Raw genomic sequence first — 17,880 nt, forward strand, 5'->3', positions numbered from 1 at the left:
ATTTTATTTGTCACTGTGGCAATGCTTTCTCTAGTTCTCCCTTATCTCTTTCAAATAATTACTAGTGGCAAAACTTTTTTTTAAATAGTAGGGTCGCAAGAGGATTAAGGGAATTTCTAATGTGAACAACTTGCCAACAAATTTTTGAAAAATAAGGTATTTACCTTAAAAAGTTGGAAGTTCTCTACTATGTCCAGACATTGTGATACTGGGTTCCTCTGCTATATTTTCTAAAAGATGATAGTAAATTCTTCTTAGAAAAGAGGGTCTTGATGACCCTCTTGGCGTTGCTGTTTGAGATTTGTGAAGCCTATGAAACTTCAGGCCATCTTTTAACTGTCATATTAAAGAAGGCCTCCAAGGTGCAGTCGAGGGAGGGACTTTTGGTCAGTCTAGACACATAGCTATAAAAATTTTTGCAAACCTGTTACAAGACACAAAACAAGAGGATTTCCAGAACAGATGCTCTTAAGACCATACTCGCAAACTGTCTCCTGACCAACCTTTGATACTGGTTACCCCTTGCCCTTCTCCACTTGGGCATAGTCCTCCAACCAAAAGGCATCTGAGGTAGAGGAGGCTGAGGAAGAGCTCTCTCTGTCATGCTTTACCATTGTCCAGTATGGAGATGGAGCTCTAGCTTCCCTCTGTTGATCTCTGTGCACCATCACGTCACTGTTGATATCTTTCCCAACACTAATCGCTTGACTCTTCTTTTTATATCCGTGCCATTCTCTGGAGATAGATAGTGGTCTCCTTGCAGCGTGATGCCAAACTGACCATGGATATCTATAGTACCTAAATCTCTTATCTAAAACTACATCTTCATTGTCATCACTACTTGCAGAAGAATTGTGTTTTTCCTGCTCAGGTTTCTTTGGTGTGCTGAAATGGGAAAAAGAAAAAAAATTGTTAATGTCTGAACATTTATTGTCTTTAATTTTTTTTTAAGACACTAAGCTGGGCACTGGTAGTTCATACCTATAATCCTAGCTACTCAGTAGGTTGAGATCTGAGGTTCATGGTTCAAAGCCAGCCCAAGCAAGAAAGACTACAAGACTCTTACCTTCAATGAACCACCAGGAAATACAGTGGCACTGTGGCTCAAGTGCTCACCATGAGCTGAAGAGCTCAGGACAGTGCCTAGGCACTGAGTGCAAGCCTCATGACTGACCAAAAAGAACATTTTTTAAAAAAAATTATCTTTCAGTCATTGTACAAAAGAGTTGGCATTTAACAAAGCAGTTTATGAATACAGTGCCTCTTGATCAATGTCACCTCTTTTATCATTCTCCCCCTCCATCCCTACCAATCTTTTCTCCTTTCCTCTAAAAGTACCTTTTTCTTCTCATCTTAAGTATGTCTAAGATCCTGTCTTAAGTTATTTAATACCACTTTGTGCTAGATAACTGACCAGAATATGAACAGGCCTTAAGGATGCATTAATTTCACTCAGGCTAGATGGCAAGGGCAATGAGGCCATCTGAGAACTGTTCTCGTGAATCACATGACAAGAATAAGAAGGATCACCCAACCGGTGCCAGTGGCTCACGCCTGTAATCCTAGCTACTCAGGAGGCTGAAATATGAGGATGTGGTTCAAAGCCAGCCCCGGCAGGAAAGTCCATGAGACTCATCTCCAATTAACCACCAGAAAACCAGAAGTGGCACTATGGTTCAAGTAGTAGAGTGCTGGTCTTGAGCTGAAGAGCTCAAGGACAGTGCCCAGGCCCAGAGTTCAAGTCCCATGACTGAGGAAAAAAGGAAGGATCACCAACCACTGGGAGTCAGGAGTTCAGGAGAGTCATTAGTGAATACTGGAGTTTTGTTTTCTGTAACAGTCGGAATTCAGGGCCTGGGCACTGTCCCTGAGCTTTTTTGTTCAAGGCTAGTGTTCTACCACTTGAGCCACAGCTCTACTGCTAGCTGTTTTTGGTGGTTATTTGGAGATAAGAGTCTCACAAACTTTCCTGTCCAGGCTGGCTCTGAACTGCAATCCTCAGCCTCCTGAGTAGCTAGGGTTATCAGCATCACTGCCCAGTGAGACTTTAATTCCTGCCACATGGGACATCATTTCTTAGCCTGTCATTGGTTCCCAGATCCAGATGTGTAGAGCGTTCTTATACTTCAACCACGTATCAGCCACTCCTCAAAAGCATTAAAGGTTTTCTCTGGGGTTTTTGTTTGTTTGGGGTTTGGCTTTGTTTTTCTGTAACTTGCCCCCATTGTTGGCTTAATTGTTGAAATGTGCTGAGTGCCAGATGGCAACTATACAGCCCTATGTGCTTACGAGTTCCCAGAGCAAATGCTGTCACCTGCTCTTCCTCATCCTCACTAAATCGTTCATGATTAAAACCCTCTGACCTATTCTGTCCTGCTAATGTGAAGAAAGTTTCTTCCCTGAGACCACTGCCGTCCTGTCAGGCTTACTAGTGTTACTTCTATATTCCTTAGCCTGTCGTGGAGTGGGGCGGGGTGCAGGGTGCCAGGACGGCCTGGGCACTGTTTCTTAGCTTTTTCGTTCTATCACTCGAGCCACAGCTCCTCTTGCAGCTTTTTTTTTTTTTGATGGTTAATTGGAGATAAGAATCTGGGGGTGGAGGCTGGGAAGGTGGCTCAGTGGTAGAGTGCTTGCCTTGCATGCACGAGGTGCTGGATTCGATTCTTCAGCACCACATAAGCAAAAAGCTAGCCTTGAGCTGAAGAGCTGAGGGACAGTACCCAGGCCCAGAGTTCAGGCCCCACGACCAGACCCAAAAAAAAAAGTTAAAAAAGAATCTTGGGTTTCCCTGCCTGGGCTGGCTTTCAATCATGATCATCAGATCTCAGCCTCCTGAGATCTGATGGCATTTCCACCAGCCACCAGCTCTTTAACCTGTTTTGCTTCCTAAAATGTATCTGTTCCAGAACCATGCAGCGGAAAATGAGCCATTTTTACTGAGAGCCACTAATCTTAAGTAGTGTGACTTTTTTTTTTTTTTTCCAATCCTTGATTTAGGGTTGTAAAGGAGATTCAAATAGTCTCAGAACTACAATAGTTGTTCTGACACTCGGGTCTTCCTGAATACATAAGTGGGGGATGGGGGAAACGCAGGGTACTTTTTTGTTTTTCCAGCAGCAAGAGGTATTAAAAAAGTGGAGCTGTGGCTCAAGTAGTACAGCCATAGCCTTGAGGAGGAAAAAAAAAGCCCAGCGACAGTACCCAGGCCCTGAGTTCAAGCCCCAGAACATAACACCAAAAAAATTTCACTTGTTTCCTTCCAAACCCTGGTGACTCACAAATGTAGTCCTAGCTACTCAGGAGTCTGAGACCTGAGGATCCCAGTTCAAAGCCAGTGTGAGCTTTGTGGCTCAAGTGGTAAAACACTAGCCTTGAGCAAAAATGACCTATCTTGTGGTTTTTAAGAGAAACCAGAAGTACAGGTTCTTTCCATGAAATCCTAGTTCTGTAAATTTAGCAACTAGTTCTATAGTTTTCATTTTAAAATATTTGCAGAGAATATAGCTGTGGCTCAAAGTGGTAGAGCACTAGCCTTGAGCAAAAGGCCTGAGATAGCACCAAGGTCCTAAGTTAAAGCGTCACAACAACAAAAAGTTTGCAGTAGAAAACTATCAAAAAAAATTATTATAAAAACCCAGGTCAAAAAATGGGAGTGGGGAAGTGGTGCTGTGGCTCAGGCGGTAGAGCGCCCACCTTGAGCTGAAGAGCACAGGGACAGTGCCCAGGCCAAGAGTTCATGCCCCACGAGTGACAAAATTTAAAAAAAAAAAAAAAAAGGAGAGTGTTACTGACCTCTGGATAAGGCCACCTTGTTTCTGTTTTTCTCTACATAGCTCACTGCACTTTTGGTATAAGGGGTTTTGTTTATTGTTTTGTTTTTTGTTGGTTGTGGGGCTTGAGTTTAGGGCTTGGGCACAGTCCCTGAGCTTCTCTGTGCTCATGGCTAGCCCTCTACCACTTGAGCCACAGCGCCACTTCCGGCTTTTGAGTAGTTAGTTGGAGATAAGAGTCTCATAGAGTTCCTTGCAGGCTGGATTCGAGCCACAATTCTCAGATCTCAGCCTCCTGAGTAGCTAGGATTACAGGCATGAACCACCAGTACTTGGTGGGGAGGGGTTGTTTGTTGGCTTGGTTTGGTTTGTTGTTGGTGGGAGTTTTTTTATGCTGTGGGAGTTAAGCAAAGCACATCTGTGAGACACATTAGATGCTTGGGCCACAAGTTTGAGTCTCTGAAATATAGTTGATATATAAGATGGGTCATTTTTTTTACCCTTCACAAAGCCCTGAGACATATGTTCTTGAGCCCATCCCCACAAGCAAGGCTGCATAGCTACAGCTATGCAGTGTTCAGAAGTCCTGGGAGAATTGAGGGCCGCTCTTGCATGAGAGCTCTGAATTTGTTACTAAAGAAAGGATCTGCTGGGTGCCTGTGGCTCACGCCTGTCATCCTAGCTACTCAAGAGGCTGAGATTTGAGAATCACAGTTCAAAGCCAGCCCAGGCAGAAAAGTCCATGAGACTCTGATCTCTAATAAACCAGTAGAAAACCGGAAGTGGCGCTCTGGCTCAAGAGGTAGAGTGCTCACCTTGAGCTGAAGAGAGCAGGAACAGTGCCCAGGCCCAGAGTTCAAGGCCTATGACTGACCAAAAAAAAAAGGATCTCATATTCTACATTTCCTCCTGTTCTACAGAACAGGTACAGCTGATCCTTAGAAGAGTTCTTGTTTCAACAAAGGAGGAGGCTACAATGCTTGATAAGAAATGTACTCACTATCTTGCCCATGTAATTGTAAACCCCTCTGTACAGTATTTTCACAATAAAAAAAAAAGAAGAGTTCTTGTTTCTCCTGTTACAGATAAAGAAGAAAACTCTCAGAGATTATGTAGGGGATTTGTCCAGATTCAAAGCTAGATTTCAAGTTCTCATTCATCCATTCAATAAATGAGCCTTTCACCGTATAGAAGGCTTAGAACAACAATAGTAGATTTAGAACAAAACAGATTTGGTCCCTGCTTTCATGAAGTTGACATATTCCCAGGGAGACAGAGTAAACAACTGGTTGTAACTAGTTAATTAGAGTTGATGTCAGCCTAATGCCAGTGGCTTACAACTGAAGCCTAGCTACTAAAGGGGCTGTGATCTGAGGATCGAGGTTTGAAGCCAGCCCAGGCAGGAAGTCCAGAAGACTCCAATTAACCACAAAAAGGCCAGAAGTGGAGCTGTGGCTCAAGTGGTAGAACATCAGCCTTGAGAAAGGAAAAAAAAAGTAACCATGCCGTGAGTTCAAGCTCCAGTGCGCACACACACACACACACACACACACACACACACACACACACACACAATGTGATGAGAGTGAATGATGACAGTTTTGGGCTTTGTTTTGTTTTGTTGTTGGGTTTTTTTTTTGTCAGTTGTGGGGCCTGAACTCTGGGCCTGGGTGCTGTCCCTCAACTCTTCAGCTCAAGGCTAGTGCTCTACCATTTGAGCCACAGCGCCACTTCCAGCTTTTTCTGCTTATGTGGTGCTGAGGAGTGGAACCCAGAGCCTCAGGCTTGCAAGGCAAGCGCTCTGCCACTGAGCCGCCTTCCCAGCCCATTTTGGGTTTTGACAGCAGGCCTCTACACATGTTATAGACAGAAAAGCAACACATGGGATGGAGACATGACTCCACAGGAGAGGCCCTGCCGAGCAAGTGCTATCCCCTGGGTTCAAGCCCCAGCACCACCAGAAACAAACAAAGACAAATAAATGCAAAGCAGAAAACTGAAAGCCAAATGGACTAGAGGCATGGAGAAAAGAGTCTGAGATAAAGCTAGACTATAGACTACATAGGCTAAGAGAATATACTAAAAATTTTAAGACAGAACATACCATGATCCAGTTTGGGGTACAGATCAGTCATCCCATATAAAAACTGAATAAGAGGCCAAGTGCTGGTGGTTCACGCCTGTCATCCTAGCTACTCAGGAGGCTGAGATCTGAGGATCATAGTTCAAAGCCAGCCCAGGCAGCAAGTACATGAGACTTTTGTCTCCAATTAAACACCAGAAAAAGCCAGAAGTAGAGTTCTAGCTCTAATGGTAGAACACCAGTCTTGAGAACACAAGCAGGGAGACTGATCAGGCCCTGAGTTCGAGCCCCAGGACTAGCACCAAAATAAACAAAACTGAATAAGAGGTGAGAATAGATGCAGGTAGACCAAATGGTGGATTTGGGATGATTAGAGGCAGGAAGAAGCACAGTGTGAGAAGACTGGAAGTTGTGAAAAAGCTTAGTGATTGATTTAGAACAATAGGGGACAATGGAAAAGTCAAACACAGCCCTAAATTTCTAGCTTATTCAACTAGGCAAACACATCCTCCCCCAAGATCGGGCCACTGGAAGATCACTGTTAGGATGATTTGAGTACAAACTTTCTGCAGAAGTTTCATGTGGTGCATACTTGCTCCTAGCTAACCGTCACTGTTTTCTGTGGCTCTAGAAACTTCAGGAGATGCTCCATGAATGGAGAAAAATTAACCAGCCAAAACAGAAAAAAAGAAAAGAAAAGCCAGAAGTAGAAGTGTGCCTCAAGTGGTAGAGTGCCAGCTTTGAGAAGAAAAAGACAAGCAAAATCCCTGAATAAAAACCCCAGAACTAGCACCAAAAAAAGGGGGTGTGGGGAGAGGGACTTACATGCCACTGGGAAGAATAACAGAGAGTAATAAATTGGCAATGCAAAGAGAAAGGAGAGTATAATTCCCAGCATCTAAGTTCTTTGGTTTGGGGCAGGGGTTGTATGTGGGTGTGGGTATAGCTACTCTAGAGCCTGGGCACTGTCCCTGAGCTTTTTTGTTCAAGGCTAACTTTGAACCATAATCCTCAGATCCCAGCCTCTTGAGTAGCTAGGATTACAGGTGTGAGCTCCCAGTGCCGCCAGCATATGTTTTAAGGGCTGATCAGATGGATACATTGCAGGTAGGTTTGGGGACAGAGTTCTTAGCAATGCTTGCTGGTTGTTTTTGAACTCCAAATTACCTTTATCCTGTTTTTTCATGTGAGGGTCTGCAGAATCCTTTCCAAAAGAATCTGGAAATTCACAGAATTATTCTGGCAGTGCCATTAATTTCCTTTTCTACAGCTCTTTAACATCTGATGAATCTGCATTAAACCAAGACCCTGTGCTCCCCAAACCCGGGGATTCTGTACTGTAACAGAGTTCCTAAGTTGAATTACTTACTGTTGTTCTGGAGATTTGGCTTCTGGGATCAAATTGTATATTTCTTGCCATTCTTGGGGTATGTCGATAAAATCTCGATAAACTTTGATTTGTAGCACTGTTCCTATGGTGATATGTTGCAAAAGCTTTAAAAATTCTCGAAGAGTATATCCTAATACATTGGCGTAGCCAACACTAATCAGAACGTCCCCTGGAGAAGGAAAAATAGTATGAATAAAATGAAGAGAATGGGTTGAAGAGGGCCATACTAGTTGCTGGCTTTCTTGAAAACAACTTAATTTTATGGGTTCATATTGTTGGGTTGTTTTGGATCAAGGCCAGGCTTTAGGCTCTAGTTATTAAAAAATGTTTATAGCAGCCAGGCACCCGTGACTCAGGCCTGTAATCCGAGTTACTCAAGAGACTGAGATCTGAGGATCATGGTATGAAGCCAGCCTGGCAAGAAATGCTATGAGACTCATATCTCCAATTAACCACCAGAAACTAAAAGTGGAGGTATGGCTCAAGTAGTAGAATGCCGCTTTTTTTTTTTTTTTTTTGTCGGTCATGGCTAGGGCTCTACCACTTAAGCTACAGCGCCACTTCTGGTTTTCTGGTGGTTTATTGGAAATAAGAGTTTCATGGACTTTCCTGCCCGGGCTAGCTTTGAACCGCGATCCTCAGATCTCAGCCTCCTTTGTAGCTAGGATTACAGGTGTGAGCCACTGGCGCCTGGCTAAAATGCCAGCTTTGAGCGAAAAGCCTAAGGGACACTGTGCAGTCCCTGAGTTCAAGCATCAGTACCAGCACACACACACACACATACAATACCATTTACTTTTTTTGACGATTATTTTCTCTCTCTCTGTGTGCACAGGGCTTGAACTTAGGGTCTGGGTGCTGTCCATTTGCTTGTATATGTGTGTGTATACATGCACGCGCACATACGTGCATGTATACACACATACGTGATTGTGCACATGTGAGCTTGCACTCAGATATTGGGTGCTATCCCTCTGCTTTTTTACTGGAGGCTGGTGCTCTTCCACTTAAGCCACACCTCCATTTCAGCTTTCAGCTTTTTGCTCTCATGAGCTTCTCTGCTTGTTGGCTAGCTTCTATCCTCAAATCTCAGCAAGGATTATAGGCATGAACACCAGCACCCTGCCAACACAATTGTTCTTTGGATAATGAGGAATGTCTTGAAGGGTGAACAAATGCAGCAGTGCTACTCACTAGCCACTATGTGGAAAATGAACTACACAACTTGTGGGTGGGAGATAGGAGGGAAAAACTGGGAGAGAGTGAAGGAAGAGGTGACATTGTCCAAAAACGAAATGTACTTTCTACCTGACTTATGTAACTGTAACTCTCCTGGTATATCATCTTTATAATAACAATTAATTTTGTGTTGTTGTTGGGTGTGGTGGTTGTGGGGCTTGAACTCAGGGCCTGGGTACTGTCCCTGAGCCACTTTGTGTTCAAGGCTAGTTCTCTACCACTTGAGCCACAGCACCCCTTCTGGCTTTAGAGGGGTTAATTGGAGATAAGAGTCTCATGGCAACTTTTCTGCCCATACTAGCTTTGAACCGTGATCCTCAGATCTTAGCCTCCTGAGTAGCTAGGATTATAAGCATGAGCCACTGGCGCTAGCTGATAATTAAAAAATAATAATAATTTTTTAAATGTTGGGCTGGGAATGTGGCTCAGTGGTAGAGTAACATTGGTTGTAATTCTCTGCTCCCGTGCAGAATTATAGTTGGGAAAACCATTCTGGATGAAATATTGTAAGTTAGCTTGCCTTAATTGTACATAAGATGTGGAGGCAGAACATATCTTGGTTCAAAACAATTTTATAGCTAGACCTACTTTAGGAAATCTTGGTGTGTACTGAGACTTGAACCCAGTGCCTCTCACTCTCTCTTGACTTCTTTGCTCAAGGCGAGCACTCTACCACTTGAGCCATGGTGCCACTTCCAGATTTCTAGTGGTTAATTGGAGATAAGAGTCTCACTGACTTTCCTGCCTGGGCTGGCTTTGAACCTTGACCCTTAGATCTCAGCCTCCTTAGCAGCAAGGATTACAGGTATGGGTCCCAGCACCCAACAGGTCTTCTATTTTAGGGCAATGTTGAACAGAAAGACAGAGGCATGGCAGCCCTGGAGCTTTTATTACAGCTTGGCAACAAAGCCCTGACCTCCAAAAGGGAGAAAACTTTAGTAATTTTTTAAAATAAAACTAAAAACAGTGAATCTTGTGTACTCATCTCCCTCACCCTAGCAGCAAAGACACTGACGGGAACAGCACACTACCCAGCCACCAGGCGCTCCTGTCTGGGTCAATGAACTTAGAGCCGGAGGGCAGGAAGTGTTCCTAGGACTAGCTCCATGTGGCCCTCTTCTCTCACCGTCTTCTCCAAGCCTTGCTCTCCAGCCTTTCTGGCAAATCTATCATAGACTTGTATCCTAAATTCAGTACCTTACAGAATAACAGAACCATTTTCTAATGCCTGCAGCGAAGAATTCTTTTTTTTTCCTTTTTTGGTCCGGTCGTGAGACCTGAACTCTTGGCCTGGGCACTGTCCCTCAGTTCTTCAGCTCACTTGAGCCACAGCGCCACTTCCGGCTTTTTTCTTTTTGCTTATGTGGAGCTGAGGAATCAAACCCAGGGCCTCATGCATGCAAGGCAAGCGCTCTACCACTGAGCCACCTTCCCAGCCCCTGCAGTGAAGAATTCTGAAGGCCACTTGCAATCAGCAAAGGCTTTGGGGAAGGAATGCAAAAGATTTGCTGCTGCTGCTGCTGCTGCTGCTGCTTCATTTTTTTTGCCAGTCCTGGCCCAGGTACTGTCTCTGAGCTGCTTTTGCTCAAGGCTAGCACTCTACCACTTGAGCCACAGTGCCACTTCTGGTTTGTTCTGTTTATGTGGTGCTGCAAGGCAAGCACTCTACCACTAAACCACATTGCCAGCTCCCAAAAGATTTGCTTCTTGGAGCTGGAAAGGTGGCTCAGTGGTAGAGTGCTTGCCTTGCATGCATGAGGCCCTGGGTTCAATTCCTCAGCACCACATAAGCAGAAAAAAAAGCCAGAAGTGGCACTGTGGCTCAAGTGGTAGAGTGCTAGCCTTGAGCTGAAGAGCTGAGGGACAGCACCCAGGCCCAGAGTTCAGGCCCACAACCGGACCCCCCGCCAAAAAAAATGATTTGCTTCTTAAGGACAAACTCAGCAGGGTACTGGTGGCTCACACCTGTAATCCTAACTACTCAGGAGGCTGAGATCTGAGGATCCTGGTTCAAAGCCAGCCTAGGCAAGAAAGCCTATGTGACTCTTATCTCCAATTAACCACAAAAACAACAAAAAACAAGTGGCAGAACACAAGCCTTGATGGAAAAATCCAAATGAAAGTCCAAGGCCCTGAGTTCAAGTCTCAGTTCCAATACATACATAAGAGAGAGAGACAGAGCGAGAGAGAGAGAGAGAGAGAGAGAGAGAGAGAGAGAGAGAGGGAACAGATTTTTCACATTGGGTAAAAATTTTGTCTTCACTGGGCACTAGTGAATCAAGCCTGTAATCCTAGCTACTCAGAAGGCTGAGATCTGAGGATCAAAGTTTGGAGGCAGTTTGGGCAGGGGAGTCCATGAGACTCTTATCTCCAATTAACCACCAGAAGATCCGATGTGGAGCTGTGGTTCAAATGGTACAGAGCAAAAGAGCTCTGAGAAAGGAAAGGAAAGGAAAGGAAAGGAAAGGGAAAAGGAAGAAGGAAGGAAGGAAGGAAGGAAAGAAAGAAAGAAGGAAGGAAGGAAGGAAGGGAAGAACAGGATTATTTATAGTCAAAAGGTAATGGCTTGTCATTTTGCTTAATTGTGTTGTAAGAGGGTGACTTTTATTAAAAGAGCAGAACACAAACAGCTTAACTCCCTGACCATTTTGGCTATGAAGTAAGCGTGTCAGGTTGTGAATGTGATTGCTCTGATGGCAAATATTAACATTGCCCTTCATGAAGAGGCTTCAGTTTAGTATTTATGAACAACCACCTCATTACATCTCTTTTCTGTTTTTAACAAGCTGTAGAAATGACAGGCACCAGCAGCTCACACCTGTAATCCTAACTCTTTAGGAGGCTGAGCTCTCAGGATAAAGTTCAAAGCCAGCCCAGGCAGACAAATGGAAGAGACTCATCACCAAAAAGCTGAAAGTAGAACTGTGGCTCAAGTGGTAGAGCACCAGCCTTGAGCAAACAAGCTTGACAGTACTTGGGCCCTGATTTCAAGCCTCAGAACTAGCATTAAAAAAAAGTCTGAATTTACTGGGTCTTGGAAACTTGGTTGAACTCCCTCTTCAGTAAGGCTCACTTTTAGTTCTTAAGTAATTGGCTAGGGAGCTATGTTTCTAGGAATATACCAGTTTGGATCCTCAGCTCTGGCCACAGACGTGGCTGTGTATAAGTGAACAAATTACTTCATCTACATGGGTGATTAAATTTCATGATCTACATTCTAGGAGTGTCACAAAGATTAAGTTCAATAATAGATGTAAGGCTGGGAAGGTGGCTCAGTGGTAGAGTGCTTGTCTTGCATGCTTGAGGCCCTGGGTTCCATTCCTCAGTACCTCAGAAACAGAAAAGGCTAGAAGTGGTGCTGTGGTTCAAGTGGTAGAGTTCTGGCCTTGGGCAAAAGAAGCTCAAGGACAGTGCCCAGGCCCTGAGTTCAAGTCCCAGGACTGGAAAAAAAATAATAATAGATGCAGAAACACCTCATACAATGCCTGGGACAAATAATCATTCACTGTTCATTTATTAAGCACAGACCAATAAATGTGCCAACACTATTTTCTCCCTCCCTTTCTTCCTTCCTTCTTCCTTTTTTTCTTTTTTTTTCTTCAGTGCCAAAATTGGTAGCACCTGGGCCTGAGTTCTGAGCAGGTGCTCTGAAAAGTCTTCCACTCCCCCACTTCTCCATCCCTGTGCACCCCCTATTTCTGGGCACAGCACCAGGCCCAGGGCAGGCCCTGGGAAAACACAGTCACTCAAAGACCTGAGAAGTAGGGTTTCAAATCCCAGCTCCTTGGAATGACTGCAATCAAGTTAACTAAATACATACTTCCTGGGGCTGGGAATGTGGCCTAGTGGTAGAGTGCTTGCCTAGCATGTATGAAGCCCTGGGTTGGATTCCTCAATACCACGTAAACAGAAAAAGCTGGAAGGGGCGCTGTAGCTGAAGTGGTAGAGTGCTAAGCCTTGAGCAAATGAAGCTCAGGTATAGTGCGCAGAGCCTGAGTTTCAGCCCTAGGACAGGCAAAAAAAAACAAAAAACAGTCTTCCTTTATCTGTAAGGTGGGTGGTACAGAATCTACCTCTGAGGTTTTTGGTAGGTCAATGTGAAGACATGTACACAGATGCTCGCAATGAATGGTAGGGCCTATGAAAAGGAAAAATTATTGTGCACAGAGGCAGGCTTTGGAATGACACTATGCTTACGAGATAAAGGTACACCTGGACAAGGAACTCATTCTCATTGGCTTCAGTTTCTTCACCTGTAAAAGTTGGGGAGGGGAGGTGGTTTACAGTTCCCACGTAGGGTTATCATAAAAATTAAATGAAAACTGGCCACCGGTGGTGCATGCCACAATCCTAACTACTCAGGAGGTTGATATTTGAGGGTCACGGTTCAAAAAGCTAGCTAGGCATCGGTGGCTGTTTAGGAGGCTGAGATCTGAGGATCACATTTCAAAGCCAGCCAAGCAAGAAAGTCTGTGAGACTCTTCTCTCCAATAAACCACCTAAAACCACAAGTGGCGCTGTGGCTCAAGTGGTAGAGTGTTAGCCTTGAGTATGAAGAAGCTCAGGGACAGCACCCAGTCCCTGAGTTCAAGCCCCAGTAATGGTAGGAAACAAAAAAAAATCTTAATAGCACATCAACAATGAGAGCTATATAAATGTTAGCAACTGGCTGCCCTTTTGAAAGCTCCTGACTCCCTGGAGGCAGGCGGGAGGGAGGCCGGGGGAAGGCATGGTTGGGAGGCTTGGGAGACCACTCACCTGGCTTGAGTTTCCCATCCTTGGCGGCAGCACCCTTCTTGATGAGGTGCGTGATCTGAAGGTAGGGCCCGTGTTGGATGATGACGAGACCCAGCCCCAGGCTGCTCACAGTGAGTTTGGTCTTCTGAGTTCTGCTCAAGTTGTGTACAGAGGCTTTGGCCTTGAAGCTGACTCGTCTTTCTGACAGAGAGCAGGGGACATGTTTCAATCACTGATTAAAACAGCACCATGGCAAATTGGCCCTAGGGTTCTGAATCTAAACTTCTGCCACAGCTACTGTGGAAGTGTTATGGGACACGCACGCATGCACACGCGTGTGTGCACAATCACATCTTGAACTTCAGGACCTGGGCTATGTCTTTTAGTGTTTTACTCAAGGCTGGCACTCTACCACTTAAGCCACAGCTCCACTCCTGGCTTTTTGCTGGTTAACTAGAAATAAAAAAAATCTCCTGGATTTATCTGCCAGAGCTGGCTTTGAACCATGACCCTCAAATCTCAGGCTCCTGGGCAGTTAGGATTACAGGCATGAGCTACTGGCACCCAGCATGTTATAGGAATTAAATAAGACCATTAAAGGGTCATTGCACAAAGCCTGGTCCACCAAGGGTGCTTAACTGGTGTTATCTATTCACTTAACATATATTTATTGATTCTAGGCAGTGTGGGTAGGCCCTGGTTTTACTGTAGTAAGCCAATGCATATTTCTGTGTGCGTGTGTGTGTGTGTGCGTGTGTGTATGTGTGTGTGTGCACAGGACCTGGGGCTTGAACTTAGGACCTTGGTGCAGTCTCTGACTTTTTTTTTTCTCAAGACTAGCATTCTATCACTGGAGCCACAATTCCACTTCCAGGTTTTGGTGATTCATTGGAGATTTCCTGCCTGGGTTGGCTTTGAGCCTCAATCTTACGATCTCAGCCTCCTGAGTAGCTAGGATTATAGATAGGTGTGAGCCACTGGTGACTGATTGCTTGTTTCTTATCTGTAAGGATATAACATATTACAGCTTAGTGGAGTAGACAACTGCCAGGCATTTATGCAAATGTGAATTGAGCAGCTGTAACCTGTGCAGTGAAAGGAAAAGGCAATAGAGTGCCGGGTACTAACAGGGAGCCAAGGTCCCATCTCACCTTGAGACAGTAGATTAGGCTTCCGGGAAAAAAAAAAAACAAAACAAAAAAAGAATCAAGAGTCAAAGAACCAATAGGAAGCCAGGCACCAGTGGTTCATGCCTGTAAATCCTACTACTCAGGAGGCTGAGATCTGATGATCACAGTTCAACGCTAGCCCGGGCAGGAACAATCTGGGAGACCTTTATCTCCAATTAACCACCAGAAAACCCAGAAGTGGCACTGTGGCTCAAGTGGTAGAGTGCTCGCCTTGAGCCTGAAGAGCACCCAGGCCCAGAGTTCAAGCCCATGACCGACAAGAAAAAGAAAGAAAAAGAACCAATAGGAAATATTTCGGCAAAGGAAGATGGGAAATAGCAAACCTTCTCAAGGTTCTAAGACAGGCCAGAATGAGTCCTGTTGAAACATGAGAAGACTAGTAAAAGTAGGGGGAGGGCAGCTGGTGCTCAGGTTGATTCCAAGGAAAAAACAGATGTCATTGAAGCTGGATGTGACCAGATTTGCTTTATTTTTTCTTGGTTGACGGGCTTGATCTCAAAGCCGGGGTGCTGTCCCTGAACCTCTTTGTGGCTCAAAGAGAGCACTCTACAACTTGAGCCACAGTGCCACTTCAGTTTTTGACTGGTTAATTGGAGCTAAGAGTCTCATGGGGACTTTTCTGCCTGGGCTGGCTTCAAACCATGATCCTCAGATCTCAGCCTCCTGAGTAGCAGTGCCTGGCTTAGATTTGCATTAAAAAAAAAAAAAGAATCACTGTTTTGGGCATGGTGGTTCATGCCTATAATCTTAGCTACTTAGGAAGCTGAAATCTGAAGAGCTCAGTTTGAAGCCAGCCCAGACAGGAAAAAAAAAAAATCCATGATTTCCAATTTTTCAGCAAAAAAGCTAGAGATGGAGCTGTGACTACAGTGGTAGTGTGCCAGCCTTAAGGGGGAAAAAAAAGTCAAGTAAAATTGTCCTGGTTTTTAGTTCAAGCTCCAGGATTGGCACCAAAAATATAAAGTACTACTATTACTACTACTACCACTATTAGTAATAATAGTGGCTGCTGTGTGATTTGTGGGTTGAGGCCCGAGTAGATTGAAAAAATATAAAAGGTATTACAGTCACTGAAGTATGTCATCATTGTGAACCAGGAAATGGTTAGAAGATGGATTCAAAGACCTTTGGGAAGGGCTGGGAAGGTGGCTCAGTGGTAGAGTGCTTGCCTTGCATGCATGAGGCCCTGGGTTCAATTCCTCAGCACTACATAAACAAAAAGAAAAAAGCCGGAAGTGGTGTTGTGGCTCAAGTGGTAGAGCGCTAGCCTTGAGCTGAAGAGCTGAGAGACAGCACCCAAGCCCAGAGTTCAGGCCCCACAACTGACAAAAAAAAAAAAGAAGACCTTTGGGAAGAAAATCCAAAGACCTTAGGGAAAACTGGTTGTGAGTGAGAGGAACTGAAACTTATTTTCTTCAGAACCACATCTCACAAGCAAATATTATTTAAAACAAGGGCCTCCCCTCTGTCCACCCCAAGAAGCTTTTAGAAGGCTCCTCCTTTTCAGTGCACAGATTTCTGGACAGAGCTGTTTTCAATAACCCTTTCCAACATTGCACCCCCAATTCCTGTCACAAAGACTAGCAACATGCTCCAGCTTGCCTTTGCTGAGTTCATGTGATGTTTTTCAGGGCTCCTACAGTTATTGGAATCTTAGGGGTAATCTGAACCCTTTCCTCAAAGCCCATCTCCAACCCCAGTTTGCAAATTACATGTGCTTATCATGGAATCTAGTTTCAAAAGAGTTAAGAGAAGCCAGACTCAAGAAGCTTCATTAATGACTCCATTTTTTTTTTCATTGTTGTTTTCTTTTTCATGTCCAGGGGCTTGAACTCAGGGACTGGATGCTGTTCCTAAGATTTTTTGCCTAGTGCTCTACCACTTGAGCCACATCTCTACTTCCAGGATTTTGGTGGCACAAAGTTTCCTGCCCAGGCGGGCTTTGAACCGTGATCTTCAGATCTCAGCCTCCTGAGTAGCTAGAATTACAGGTGTGAGCCACTGGCGCCCAGCTTGACTCCCTTTTTTAAAATGACCTTCTCCACAGAAAATGAGTGTGTATGGAGGAAGGGGTAGGCTGCCAAGGGCCAGACGCTGGGTAATTCTGGGGGTGATGGGCCTGCTCCTGGCCTTGACTGTCGTGGTGATGGTTCAACGTGGGTCTATGTGAGTCAAAGCTCATACATCTGTCCACTGAGAAGCAAGGTCCTTACCATCTGGAGATTACACCTTCATAACAATTGGCTAGAGGTCATCTACCAAGCCCATGGTGCCTCCGACCCTATTCTGCATGGGGCACAAGAGGCAAGAAGGCCAGCCACCCACATCACCACCCTCTCCCTACCCCCCATTACCAGTTTTGCTTTTCTGGGAGGCCCTCTCCATGACCCCGGGGGGGCGGGCGGCTCGGGATTGCCTCCCGGGGGCCAGGCTGGAGTCGTTCCAACTCCCAACAGTTTGGAATCCCGAAGCCCGCGCCCGGCGCCGGTCAACCGCGGGCAGAGGGCCGACTTGGGGCGCCGTCCTGAGACGGCCGCCAGGCGGCGCTGCGAGGCCGCAGCCCAGGATTTGGGCTGCTTTGTATACTGCAAGGGAAATCACCAGAGCTGCCAAGCAAAGGCCACGTGTGAAAACTATCAGTGACAAGGAAACTTCTGCTGGACCAATCGGAGTGCAAGGCTCACACACTTGAGTTCTTCGTTTATGGTGAAACCCTGAAATGGAGACTGGGAGAAGAAGATCACAGGAGATCTCAGAATATTTAGAAGATCCTAGACACACACACACACACACACGCACACACACACACACACGCACACACACACACACACGCACACACACACACACACACAGAGAAGATCCTACACACATACACACAGAGAAGACCCTAGACACACACACGCACACACACACATACACACACAGAGAAGATCCTAGACGCGCGTGCACACACACACACACACAGAAGATCCTACACACATACACACACACACAGAGAAGATCCTAGACACACACACACGCACACACACATACACACACAGAGAAGATCCTAGACGCACACACACGCGTGCACACACACACACACACACACACATAGCCGAGCTCCTGGATGATGGTATTTGCAATACAGTTGTATCAACAGCTCCAACTGCTTTTCCACTGTGCTTTACTTATGGATACCTTGAATGAGAAAAGGCCAAGGGTTGGCTGAAAACAATGAGTCACTATTAGCAAGGAATGAATGCTTCCTTCTCGCTAGATCTTTTTGTTTTTCTTTCCAAAATAATAATCCTCCCTCCCACACAGACTCGCTCATACAACAAATATTCACGGGAAGCCGCTCTGTGGTTTGTGGGAATGTGAAGGAGATAGCAGACAAGACAGGACTCTATCCTCTTGGAACTTACATGAAAATATAAATTATGAAGAAAGAGGAAATGATGTACTTATTTATTCCCATGATGAAACAGA

General features: G+C 45.1%; 1 protein-coding gene across 1 annotated transcript; it reads right to left on the reverse strand.

Moving 5' to 3' along the window:
- Positions 1 to 225: 225 nt before the first annotated feature.
- On the reverse strand, positions 226 to 16,794 carry Pdzd9 (PDZ domain containing 9). The gene is made up of 3 exons (XM_013011494.1): positions 16,764 to 16,794; positions 7,223 to 7,412; positions 226 to 885 (listed from the first exon to the last, which is right to left on the reverse strand). Exons 1-3 carry the CDS (start codon positions 16,792 to 16,794, stop codon positions 516 to 518), a joined length of 591 nt encoding a protein of 196 aa, XP_012866948.1. The 3' UTR covers positions 226 to 515.
- Between the last annotated feature and the right edge of the window lie 1,086 nt (positions 16,795 to 17,880).

This window comes from Dipodomys ordii, unplaced genomic scaffold (assembly GCF_000151885.1).
Source record: "Dipodomys ordii isolate 6190 unplaced genomic scaffold, Dord_2.0 Scaffold14, whole genome shotgun sequence".
In the NCBI taxonomy this organism is placed as follows: Eukaryota; Metazoa; Chordata; class Mammalia; order Rodentia; family Heteromyidae; genus Dipodomys; species Dipodomys ordii.